The 12,515-nt window shown below is 42.6% G+C and overlaps 1 protein-coding gene and 1 long non-coding RNA gene across 3 annotated transcripts; both read right to left on the bottom strand.

Moving 5' to 3' along the window:
• Positions 1-842: 842 nt before the first annotated feature.
• On the bottom strand, positions 843-3,968 carry LOC110516838 (free fatty acid receptor 2). Of its 2 annotated transcripts, none has more exons than XM_090229261.1 (2): positions 3,865-3,968; positions 843-3,040 (listed from the first exon to the last, which is right to left on the bottom strand). In XM_090229261.1, exon 2 carries the CDS (start codon positions 2,791-2,793, stop codon positions 1,729-1,731), a length of 1,065 nt encoding a protein of 354 aa, XP_090085387.1. In that variant the 5' UTR covers positions 2,794-3,040; positions 3,865-3,968; the 3' UTR covers positions 843-1,728. The 2 variants fall into 2 exon arrangements, with proteins under 2 accessions (XP_090085387.1, XP_021450842.2); XM_021595167.3 differs by having other exon boundaries at positions 3,850-3,966.
• A 2,916-nt stretch (positions 3,969-6,884) lies between these two features.
• On the bottom strand, positions 6,885-8,926 carry LOC149984538 (uncharacterized). The gene is made up of 2 exons (XR_016494617.1): positions 8,034-8,926; positions 6,885-7,921 (listed from the first exon to the last, which is right to left on the bottom strand). It is a non-coding gene; the product is annotated as an uncharacterized LOC149984538 (long non-coding RNA).
• Positions 8,927-12,515: the final 3,589 nt, after the last annotated feature.

A 12,515-nucleotide genomic window follows, 5' to 3' on the forward strand; every position in this document is an offset into this window, starting at 1 on the left:
CAACTATTATCATATTATTGTTCCTGTAATTGTGTAACCAATTCAATACTGGTCAACTATTATCGTATTATTGTTCCTGTAATTGTGTAACCAATTCAATACTGGTCCACTATTATCGTATTATTGTTCCTGTAATTGTGTAACCAATTCAATACTGGTCCACTATTATCGTATTATTGTTCCTGTAATTGTGTAACCAATTCAATACTGGTCCACTATTATCGTATTATTGTTCCTGTAATTGTGTAACCAATTCAATACTGGTCCACTATTATCGTATTATTGTTCCTGTAATTGTGTAACCAATTCAATACTGGTCAACTATTATCGTATTATTGTTCCTGTAATTGTGTAACCAATTCAATACTGGTCAACTATTATCGTATTATTGTTCCTGTAATTGTGTAACCAATTCAATACTGGTCCACTATTATCGTATTATTGTTCCTGTAATTGTGTAACCAATTCAATACTGGTCCACTATTATCGTATTATTGTTCCTGTAATTGTGTAACCAATTCAATACTGGTCCACTATTATCGTATTATTGTTCCTGTAATTGTGTAACCAATTCAATACTGGTCAACTATTATCGTATTATTGTTCCTGTAATTGTGTAACCAATTCAATACTGGTCAACTATTATCGTATTATTGTTCCTGTAATTGTGTAACCAATTCAAAACTGGTCCACTATTATCGTATTATTGTTCCTGTAATTGTGTAACCAATTCAATACTGGTCAACTATTATCGTATTATTGTTCCTGTAATTGTGTAACCAATTCAATACTGGTCAACTATTATTGTATTATTATTCCTGTAATTCAAAAAATGAACACGCTTTTATTTCAACATCAATGTCTTTATTTGGTCCCACAATAAAACAACGAAGGCCCCACAATCAAACAATGAAGGTTCCACATGTTAGAGGTGTATACAAAATGGGACAGTGAGTGCACATTAATTTCACAAAGCCAATAATATAAATCTATGGACACAATGAATCACAAGTACACACAAAAACCCTCACTTACGCATGTGTGCTCATGCATGCACAAAAACACATTCACACATGCATTCCCCCCCCCCCCCCCCCTCTCCCACACACACACACACACACACACCAACTCTGCTCAGTGCTCAAATTCATTGTTCCTTTTCAACATTGTTTCCTTTTCAGCGATACGACTGTGATACTTGTTTGAGGTGCTTATCCGTCAGTGCTGAGAGATGTTGTTCTGATGTGTCTCTCAGATGTTAGAGCTGTTGTTCTCTACAGTTCACCATAACCGCTCCTAGTTGTGTAAATGGGCTTCAACCTTGTGAAATACAATTATAATCAATGATCATTTTCTGTTCTGTTTGCCAATCTTGTCAGGCAACCCAATAGAACAAATGTATTCTCAAACTTATTTCACGCACTGTCACAGTAGGTGTGTACTTATAATACATAATTGGCAATGACTGTACTTGATTCCAGCTAACTGCAGCTAGGCAGTAACTCCCTAATGTGAGCCCTTGTTTTGTGTCTCTCAGGAGGAAGGCAGGCTCCGTGTCTACCATATCCTATCTCTACTCTAAGTAGGAAGTTTGCCCGCCAATGATCAAACAGAGACACAGATACAGTAAAATGTGAAAACATAAACATCAGAGCACTCATATCCTGCCACTAGACATGAGGAGCACAACATCTCATTTCAGTTAATACAGGCCTTATTCAATTAACTTCAGATAGCATTCATCTCTACTTGTTTGGGTCCCTTATCTTTCTGAGGCTCGCTCGTTCCATTCCAAGGGGACCAGTGGATGTGACAGCCACAGAACATACACTTGGCCAGCCTGATTCTGGCCCCCTGCAACATACTCCCTAGGGTCCCTCTGACAGCTGAGGAGGAGAAGTAGAAGATGAAGGGGTCCAAGCAGGCGTTGAAGGTGCTGCAGAGCAAGGCCATGTCCCTCCAGTCGGGGTTCTTCCTGGTTATAAAGCCCACAATGTGGGAGACGTTGTAGGGGCCGAAGCAGAAGGCAAACACCAGCAGTGTCCCCAGAGCCAGGCCGATAGCACGGAGGCGTCTGCGACGCCCGATGTGGGGCAGGCCGGAGAGTATGCGGATGAAGTTGATGTAGCAGAAGCTGCAGATGAGGAAAGGTACACAGAATAGAACCAGGCAGAGCTCCAGACGCACAGGCAGGAGGATCGCCAGTTGCTTCTCGCTGAAGTCCTCATAGCAAACATTCCTGGAAGACGCAATGTTGTTGACGTCACTAAGAGGCGCAATGGAGACGTTGGAGAATTCATAGCTGTTGGAAGAGTTGGTTGTGGAACTGAGGGAGTCTTGCGGTGGGTTGTAGTAGGGCATGATGACGACGATGCTCAGGTGGAGGACGGAGAAGACCCAGATAAATACACTGGCCACCACGGCATACAGGGGCCGGCGCTTCAGCGAGTGTTGGATGGGGAAGGCCACGCCCAGGTAGCGCTCCACACTGACCGCTGTCAGGAATAAGGTGCTGACGTAGATAGTCATGTAGAAGAAGAAGCCAGATAAAGGACAGAGGATGTAGGGTAGACTCCAGGTCATATCGTTCGTGACTTCCTGCATCTTGAAGGGCAGGAAGAGCAGGAAGAGGAGGTCCGAGATGGTCAGGTTGAGGAGCAGGATGTCGATGGGCGTGGGTTTTTGCCTTACCTTCTTGCTGAAGGTGTAGAAGGCCACAGCATTGGCTGGGAAGCCCGTCAAAAAGGTGACAAGGTAGACAGACAGACACAACGCAGTATGGCACTCCTGCATGGTGGCCTCGGCGGTGGGTACAGTTACTGGAAGGCACAGGGAGCAAGATCTGTCACATCATCTCAGTGCAGTCTGGGGGGGATGAAAACGTTGCAGCGCAAGGGGCTTGATCTGTCAGACAGTCTGAGGCTTCAGAGGCGAAGGCTGCTTATTGGGTCAACAGCCTGGAACAAACCCGGGTAGACAGCGTGGTTTTCCTGTCTCTGACAATAAACCAACTCATCGTCTCTTCAAGGGCTCCAAGACTCTGATGGCAAGAGAGGATAGAAAGAGATTACAACATGCTACATTACGGTTTCTTACGGCTTTTTGTTACTCACTACTCACCCCTTTTAAGTTTGCCAAGTGGAGGGTGTAATTGAAACAACATCCGTGTGCGCAATAATCAAAATAAAATACTAGCAGATGAAATAGAGTTCAGATTAATGTGAATTTCATGCTAAATAACTACAATAAAAACCAAACACTCGGAGAGGCAATATGGTCAGTGTCTATTGGGAACTGACTGTATACCACTCAGGATGTGTGTGTCTGGCACATGGTTCTGTATACAAACAGTCTCAAACACAACATTATTGCTTCCTGTGTCCTCGTTCTAATACTGTCTTATCATTAGATGGACACCTGTTCTTCTTGTACACACAAACACAGAACAGCTTGTAAATATATTGCCGCTTACGTCCACAAACGGGGGGGACGCGTGGTCTTAGCTGCCACCATTCTTTATCCTAGTTAATATAACAGTGTTTTAATTTCCTGTCCTGAAACGTCTACAATAGGTCAACAATGGATTTAAACAATCTCTGACATCATCAAAGGGAAGTCATAAACACAACACTCACAATTAGGAAAAAGCTATAACTCATTCTACCACAACCAGGGACCAAGTAGCCCTTAGTATAGTCTTGTTCACCAGCCTTGTGCCGTGAGGCTGTCGCTACTCGGGTCAAGCATTCAAGAGAGTTATCATAGCGTGTCTGCACTGAACTGAGCTAAGAAAAACAAATACTAAGATATTGTTATATTATATTATTATATATTATTATTTTATCTTACCCTCCATGTACTTACAGCATCAAATAAAGGACAGTATAATAAGGCATGAGCGTAGGTGACAATTAAACCAACATTACTTCCTTGTATTGACCAATGACTAGCTAATATACTGTACGTATGGGAAATTCCTCACACACATTTTTACTGGCCGATTTGATGACAGTCGAGGATTGCCAGCAAGTCAAACAACTCACTGACCTTTATACGAACTCTTCACATTGTTTTGTACTTTTTCTACCATAGATAGCTACGGTAGCACTGACTCTGCACCTTACCACACACATGCTTACACATAAGCTCAAACTCACACACATACAGTACCACTCAAGGGTTTTGTCTTTATTTTCACTATTTCTACATTGTAGATTAATAGTGTACACATAAAAACGGTGAAATAACACATAGTAACGTAGTAACCACACATAGTGACCAAAAAAAAGTGTTAAACAAATCACAATATGTGACTCACCACCTGGATTCAGTCTTATGTAGCAACATTTGAATTTCTGTTTTTTTTTACATTGGATAAAAGTAGAGAGATACAAAATGGTGTATCATACGCAGCATGTTTGAGGAACAATGGGAAAGTAATTCTGCTTTGAAAGTTGATACACTTGTAAACTCACTTTTGAGAAAAGGGACTTGTTTTGGTACCTACTAGAGAGCTCTCCGTTGTCTACACCCATTCAATATTGTTCACGCCCTCAAATCAAATTGTACTTGTCACATACACATGGTTAGCAGATGTTAATGCATGTGTAGCTAAATGCTTGGGCTTCCAGATCCGACAATGCAGAAATAACCAACGAGTAATCTAACCTAACAATTCCACAACTACTACCTTATACACACAAGTGTAAAGGGATGAAGAATATGTACATAAAGATATATGAATGAGTGATGGTACAGAACGGTATAGGCAAGATGCAGTAGATGGTATCAAGTACAGTATATACAGTGGGGCAAAAAAGTATTTAGTCAGCCACCAATTGTGCAAGTTCTCCCACTTAAAAAGATGAGAGAGGCTTGTAATTTTCATCATAGGTACACTTCAACTATGACAGAGAAAATGAGAAAAAAAATCCAGAAAATCACATTGTAGGATTTTTAATGAATTTATTTGCAAATTATGGTGGAAAATAAGTATTTGGTAAATAACAAAAGTTTATCTCAATACTTTGTTATATACCCTTTGTTGGCAATGACAGAGGTCAAACGTTTTCTGTAAGTCTTCACAAGGTTTTCACACACTGTTGCTGGTATTTTGGCAGTCATGGGTGAACAGGGAGTACAGGAGAGGGCTCAGAACACACCCTTGTGGGGCCCCAGTGTTGAGGATCAGCGGGGTGGAGATGTTGTTACCTACCCTCACCACCAAGGGGCGGCCCATCAGGAAGTCCAGTACCCAGTCGCACAGGGCTGGGGCGAGACCCAGGGTCTCGAGCTTGATGATGAGTTTGGAGGGTATTATGGTGTTAAATGCTAAGTTGTAGTCGATGAACAGCATTCTCACGTAGGTATTCCTCTTGTCCAGATGGGTTAGGGCAGTGTGCAGTGTGGTTGCGATTGTGTCGTCTGTGGAGCTATTGGGGTGGTAAGCAAATTGGAGTGGGTCTAGGGTGTCAGGTAGGGTGGTGATATGGTCCTTGACTAGTCCCTCAAAGCACTTCATGATGACGGAAGTGAGTAGTCATTTAGCTCAGTTACCTTAGCTTTCTTGGGAACAGGAACAATGGTGGCCCTCTTGAAGCATCTGGGAACAGCAGACTGGGATAAGGATTGATTGAATATGTCCGTAAACACACCAGCCAGCTGGTCTGCGCATGCTCTGAGGACGCGGCTGGAGATGCCGTCTGGGCCTGCAGCCTTGCGAGGGTTAACACGTTGAAATGTTTTACTCACGTCGGCTGCATTGAAGTAGAGTCCGCAGGTTTTGGTAGCGGTACTGTATTGGTACTGTACTGTCCTCAAAGCGAGCAAAGAAGTTGTTTAGTCTGTCTGGGAGACATCCTGGTCCGCGATGGGGCTGGTTTTCTTTTTGTAATCCATGATTGACTGTAGACCATGCCACATACCTCTTATACTAACGCTTAGCTTGTTTGATTGCCTTGCGGAGGGAATAGCTACACTGTTTGTATTCGGTCATGTTTCCGGTCACCTTGCCCTGGTTAAAAGCAGTGGTTCGCGCTTTCAGTTTCACACGAATGCTGCCATCAATCCACGGTTTCTGGTTTGGGAATATTTTAATAGTTGCTGTGGGTACGACATTGCCGATGCACTTGCTAATAAACTCGCTCACCGAATCAGCGTATTCGTCAATGTTGTTGTTTGACGCAATGTGGAACATATCCCAATCCATGTGATCGAAGCAATCTTGAAGCATGGAATCAGATTGGTCAGACCAGCGTTGAACAAACCTGAGCGCAGGAGCTTCCTGTTTTAGTCTCTGTCTATAGGCAGGGAGCAACAAAATGGAGTCGTGGTCAGCTTTTCCGAAAGGAGGGCGGGGGAGGGCCTTATATGCGTCGCTGAAGTTATAATAACAATGATCTAGGGTTTTACCAGCCCTGGTAGCACAATCGATATGCTGATAGAATTTAGGGAGTCTTTTCAGACTCCCTAAGCCTTAGCCCCACCCATCTCTTTAAGGATTCATATAAGGTCATGTGCCAAGGACTAAAAGTTGTAGTAGCCTACGATAAGGAAAAATTCCAGGTAAACAGAAAGGGTCCAGATAAAAATATGTTATAAATATTAGATGATGCTTACCCAGACACACTTATCTAAATTGATGGGTCATGTGAAAGAAATGCTATAACCACCAGCCACATCCAGTTGTGGAAAAAGTTGTCATACTTGAGTAAAAGTATAAATAATTTAAAATTCCTTATATTAAACCAGACGGCACAATTGTATTAAAAAAAATAAAATAATGTATTGACTGATAGCCAGAGGCACAATGTATTTAAGTATCAACAGTAAAAGTAAAAATATAAACCATTTCAACTTCCTTATATTAAGCAACTTAGACGGCACAATGTTATTGTTTTTTAATCGATGGATAGCCAGGGGCACACTCAGACATCATTTACAAACGAAGCATTTGTGTTTAGTGAGTCTGCCAGATCAGAGGCAGTATGGAAGACCAGGGATGTTCTCTTGATAAGTGTTTGAATTGGACAATTTTCCTGTCAAAATGTAAAGAGTACTTTTGGGTGTCAAGTAAAATGTATGGAGTTAAAAGCACATTTGTTTCTCTACGACTGTAGTGAAGTAAAAGTTATAAAAAATATAAATAGTAAAGTAATGTACAGATACCATAAAAAGTAGTACTTTAAATTACTGTTACACCACTGCCCAAATACCTTCACACCAGTACATTAGCATACTTTATATACTGTTACACATGCACTTATCACATAGTAGGCCATGCAACCTGAGTTGAAACCTGAGTGAGGTGCACATGTACAGTACATAAACAGATGCATGCACCATATATTTAAGTGGAGGACACTTGATACGGTCACATGATATTGTTGTGGTATGTCACAAAAGTGGATGGTCTCTACTAGGGTGTAAACAGTACAGCCAAATGGTAGCAATATCAGAAATAGATAGTGTCAACATAAATGAAATATACAGTATGAACAAGAACAATATCAATAACGATATCAGTGATAGACGAGTGGCTGAACAGCAGGATGTTTTTTTCAAGTTGCAGCAACATATGGCGTGTGTTAGGAGAGAGTCATGTGAATAGAGGCACTGCAGATAGTGCTGATGAATGGTCCATCCAAACCACGCACGAACAAGGGAATCTATATTTGGGGAGCCTGTTTCTGTCCTGCCATTGACTTGCAGTGCAGTTCATGTGATGTCCATAGCCTCTTTGTCGCAAAACTCCCAGATCTTGTTAAAAAGATAGTTTGTCTAGTTGTGTCCAGTCCAGGTGGTACTTTTACAGGTAGACCATCTATGGGAGGAAGGATGTCAGCGTTGGGCAGCAGCTGAATCCTGGTCCAGACAGTCTGAATGCTCCTCGGTGACAACACCAGACTCCAGAGCATCAAAGCTGTAAAACAGGAAATAACAAAAAATGAGAAGACATTACAACCTTGCATAACATCAATTCACCTCCCAAGTTTAGATAAGAATAACCTCATACAAAGAAAACATTATTTTACCTGAAGTGCTGGCAGCAGCCTGAAGTACAGAGTCAGGTGTTGTTGTCAGCCATAGCTTTCCACCAGCACCGTACCATCTTAGGAACAGCAGGTAGCCTAGTGGTTTGAGCGTTGGGCCAGTAACCGAAAGGTTGCTAGATCGAATCCTCGAGCTGACAAGGTAAAAATCTGTCGGTCTGCCCCTGAACAAAGTAGCTAACCCACTGTTCCTAGGTCTTCATTGTAAATAAGAATTTGTTCTTGACTAACTTGCCTAGTTAAATAAAGGTTAAAAATCCTGTCACAGTGCTGTCTTTCACAACACCAGCCATCTCAGACAAAGTGTTCACTCTGGTCTTTCTGAAGTGCTGCTTGATCAAATCAAATCAAATGTATTTATATAGCCCTTTGTACATTAGCTGATATCTCAAAATGCTGTACAGAAACCCAGCCTAAAACCCCAAACAGCAAGCAATGCAGGTGTATAAGCACAGTGGCTAGGAAAACTCCTTAGAAAGGCCAAAACCTAGGAAGAAACCTAGAGACGAACCAGGCTATGAGGGGTGGCCAGTCCTCTTCTGGCTGTGCCGGGTGGAGATTATAACAGAACATGGCCAAGATGTTCAAATGTTCATAAATGACCAGCATGGTCAAATAATAATCACAGTAGTTGTCGAATTTGCTGAAAGTCAGCACCTCAGGAGTAAATGTCAATTGGCTTTTGATAGCCGATCATTAAGAGTATCTCTACCACTCCTGCTGTCTCTAGAGAGTTGAAAACAGCAGGTCTGGGACAGGTAGCACTTCCGGTGAACAGGTCAGGATTCCATAGACGCAGGCAGAACAGTTGAAACTGGAGCAGCAGCACGGCCAGGTGGACTGGGGACAGCAAGGAGTCATCATGCCAGGTAGTCCTGAGGCATGGTCAGAGAGAGAGCGAGAGCGAGAGAGAGAGCGAGAGCGCGAGAGAGAGCGCGAGAGAGAGCGCGAGAGCGAGAGCGAGAGCGAGAGCGAGAGAGAGAGAGAGAGAGAGAGAGAGAGAGAGAGAGCGAGAGAGCGAGAGAGCGAGAGAGCGAGAGAGAGAGAGAGTACTTAAATTCACACAGGACAACAGATAAGATAGGAGAAGTCCTCCAGATATAATAAACTGACCCTAGCCCCCCGACACATAAACTACTGCAGCATAAATACTGGAGGCTGAGACAGGAGGGGTCAGGAGACACTGTGGCCCCATCCGATGATACCTCCGGACAGGGCCAAACAGGAAGGATATAACCCCACCCACTTTGCCAAAGCACAGACCCCACACCACTAGAGGGATATCTTCAACCACCAACTTAACATCCTGAAACAAGGCCGAGTATAGCCCACAAAGATCTCCGCCACAGCACAACCCAAGGGGGGGCGCCAACCCAGACAGGAAGATCACATCAGTGACTCAACCCACTCAAGTGATGCACCCCTCCTAGGGACGGCATGAAAGAGCACCAGTAAGCCAGTGACTCAGCCCCTGTAATAGGGTTAGAGGCAGAGAATCCCAGTGGAAAGAGAGGAACCAGCCAGGCAGAGACAGCAAGGGCGGTTCGTTGCTCCAGAGCCTTTCCGTTCAACTTCACACTCCTGGGCCAGACTACACTCAATCATATGACCCACTGAAGAGATGAGTCTTCAGTAAAGACTTAAAGGTTGAGACCGAGTCTGTGTCTCTCATATGGGGAGGCAGACCATTCCATAAAAATGGAGCTCTATAGGAGAAAGCCCTGCCTCCAGCTGTTTGCTTAGAAATTCTAGGGACAATTAGGAGGCCTGCGTCTTGTGACCGTAGCTTACGTGTAGGTATGTACGGCAGGACCAAATCAGAGAGATAGGTAGGAGCAAGCCCATGTAATGCTTTGTAGGTTAGCAGTAGAACCTTGAAATCAGCCCTTGCCTTATCAGGAAGCCAGTGTAGGGAGGCTAGCACTGGAGTAATATGATCAATTTTTTGGGTTCTAGTCAGGATTCTAGCAGCTGTATTTAGCACTAATTTAAGTTTATTTAGTGCTTTATCCGGGTAGCCGGAAAGTAGAGCATTGCAGTAGTCTAACCTAGAAGTAACAAAAGCATGGATACATTTTTCTGCATCATTTTTGGACAGAAAGTTTCTGATTTTTGCAATGTTACGTAGATGGGAAAAAGCTGTCCTTGAAACAGTCTTGATATGTTCGTCAAAAGAGAGATCAGGGTCCAGAATAACGCCGAGGTCCTTCACAGTTTTCTTTGAGATGGCTGTACAACCATTAAGATTAATTGTCAGATTCAACAGAAAATCTCTTTGTTTCTTGGGACCTAGAACAAGCATCTCTGTTTTGTCCGAGTTTAAAAGTAGAACGTTTGCAGCCATCCACTTCCTTATGTCTGAAACACAGGCTTCTAGCGAGGGCCATTTTGGGGCTTCACCATGTTTCATTGAAATGTACAGCTGTGTGTCATCCGCATAGCAGTGAAAGTTAACATTATGTTTTCAAATGACATCCCCAAGAGGTAAAATATATAGTGAAAACGGAACCTTGAGGAACACCGAAATGTACAGTTGATTTGTCAGAGGACAAACCATTCACAGAGACAAACTGATATCTTTCTGGCAGATAAGATCTAAACCAGGCCAGAACTTGTCCGTGTAGATCAATTTGGGTTTCCAATCTCTCCAAAAGAATGTGGTGATCGTTGGTATCAAAAGCAGCACTAAGGTCTAGGAGCTTTTTCTAAAAATGTTGAGAGGAATGGAAGATTCAATATAGGCCGTTAGTTTTTGATATTTTCTGGGTCAAGGTTTGGCTTTTTCAAGAGAGGCTTTATTACTGCCACTTTTAGTGAGTTTGGTACACATCCGGTGGATAGAGAGCCGTTTATTATGTTCAACATAGGAGGGCCAAGCACAGGAAGCAGCTCTTTCAGCAGTTTAGTTGGAATAGGGTCCAGTATGCAGCTTGAAGGTTTAGAGGCCATGATTATTTTCATCGTTGTGTCAAGAGATATAGTACTAAAACACTTGACTGTCTCTCTTGATCCTAGGTCCTGGCAGAGTTGTGCAGACTCAGGACAACTGAGCTTGATGAGGCCGAAGCACCAGTCAGTGGCAAATCTGATGTGGCCTGTGATCAGGAAATGAAGGTCTAGATTGTGGTGGAGCTTGTACATGGTCCACCAGGCACGATACCAGAGCACAAACGTGTTCTTGTTTTGATCACTGCAGTTATCACAATTCAGGTCCACACGGGTTTTCCCAACTCCATAGTTGGTGAAGAAACTATGCATATAGTTGATGACTGCACTGCTTGGGCCAACTCTCTTTTTGATGACTGTATGACTGGTGGATTAGAGTCAGGCGTGTTCTACTGATTAATGTTGAATTCCAGATACAAACATTTTAGCATTATTATACAAGAGATGCGAAATGGCATTCTGAGATAACATCACTACTCACAGTAATGTTATGCTATTGTAACTAGCCAGCCATCCAACGTCAGCTGGCTAGCTAACAACAAGCTTTAAATAGCAATACAAACCAATTGTCATGGCTAGCTAAAGTTCATCAATAAGTTCAATGTTAGCTAGCTAACATTAGGCTATAACTAGAAATGCGAAATGGCATTCTGAGAAAACATCACTGAAATTACACACACTTCATACACATAAATTAATGTTAGCTAGCAAGCCAGCCACCTAACCTCAGCTAACATTAGCTAGCTAGCAGCAAACTTTAACTTGGGCTCCTTTGTTTAGACATGTCACGTTAACGTTAGCTAGCTAGCTAAAAAATTAATGATATTCCCAATCCATAAAGTAACGTTACTAGCAATACAAACCGATTGTCATGGCAAGCTAAAGTTTACCAAATAATGTTAGGTTCATTGTTAGTTAGCAAGCCATCCATCGAACTCCAGCTGGCTAGCTAACAGTACGCTTTAGCTTGCAATGAAAACAACTTTCTGACAAAATTAGAAACTTTTAATAGCTAAATCTGTAGCTAGATTCTTACCTGTATACATGGATGAAAGCTTCACGGCAGACTTCAACCCCTTTTATAAAACATCCTGTGTTGTTTCCGTTTAGTTTGCACAGCTTGTTTGGCCCGTTGTGTTCCACTGATTTCAAAATGTGTTATTTTCAGAGTGAGAGAGAGTCAGCATTGCATGGCACGATCGTCATCCAGAAAGTAATCCACCACAACTTTTTCCCACTGACCTTAGTCGATAGCACCTGATAAATTCATGGCAGCAATGTTATTGAGAGCAGTAGCAACATGTTTGCAGTTCTCCATGGCTAGCATGATATCATTCGAAAAAACTGAAGTAGAAAGGATTATCTACGCATTACAAGCAGCTAATTTCATAGACACAAGATGCAACACCGTAGACCAATCCAAACTCATCTCTTGGCATGTCCAGCCCACTCATTATCTCAGCCAATCATGTCTAGCGGGAAGGTTGCCCTCTTTTTCTGTGGCTAAACCAACTTAAC

Source organism: Oncorhynchus mykiss, chromosome 3, assembly GCF_057628025.1.
Source record: "Oncorhynchus mykiss isolate SJ-2025 chromosome 3, ASM5762802v1, whole genome shotgun sequence".
Classification (NCBI taxonomy): Eukaryota; Metazoa; Chordata; class Actinopteri; order Salmoniformes; family Salmonidae; genus Oncorhynchus; species Oncorhynchus mykiss.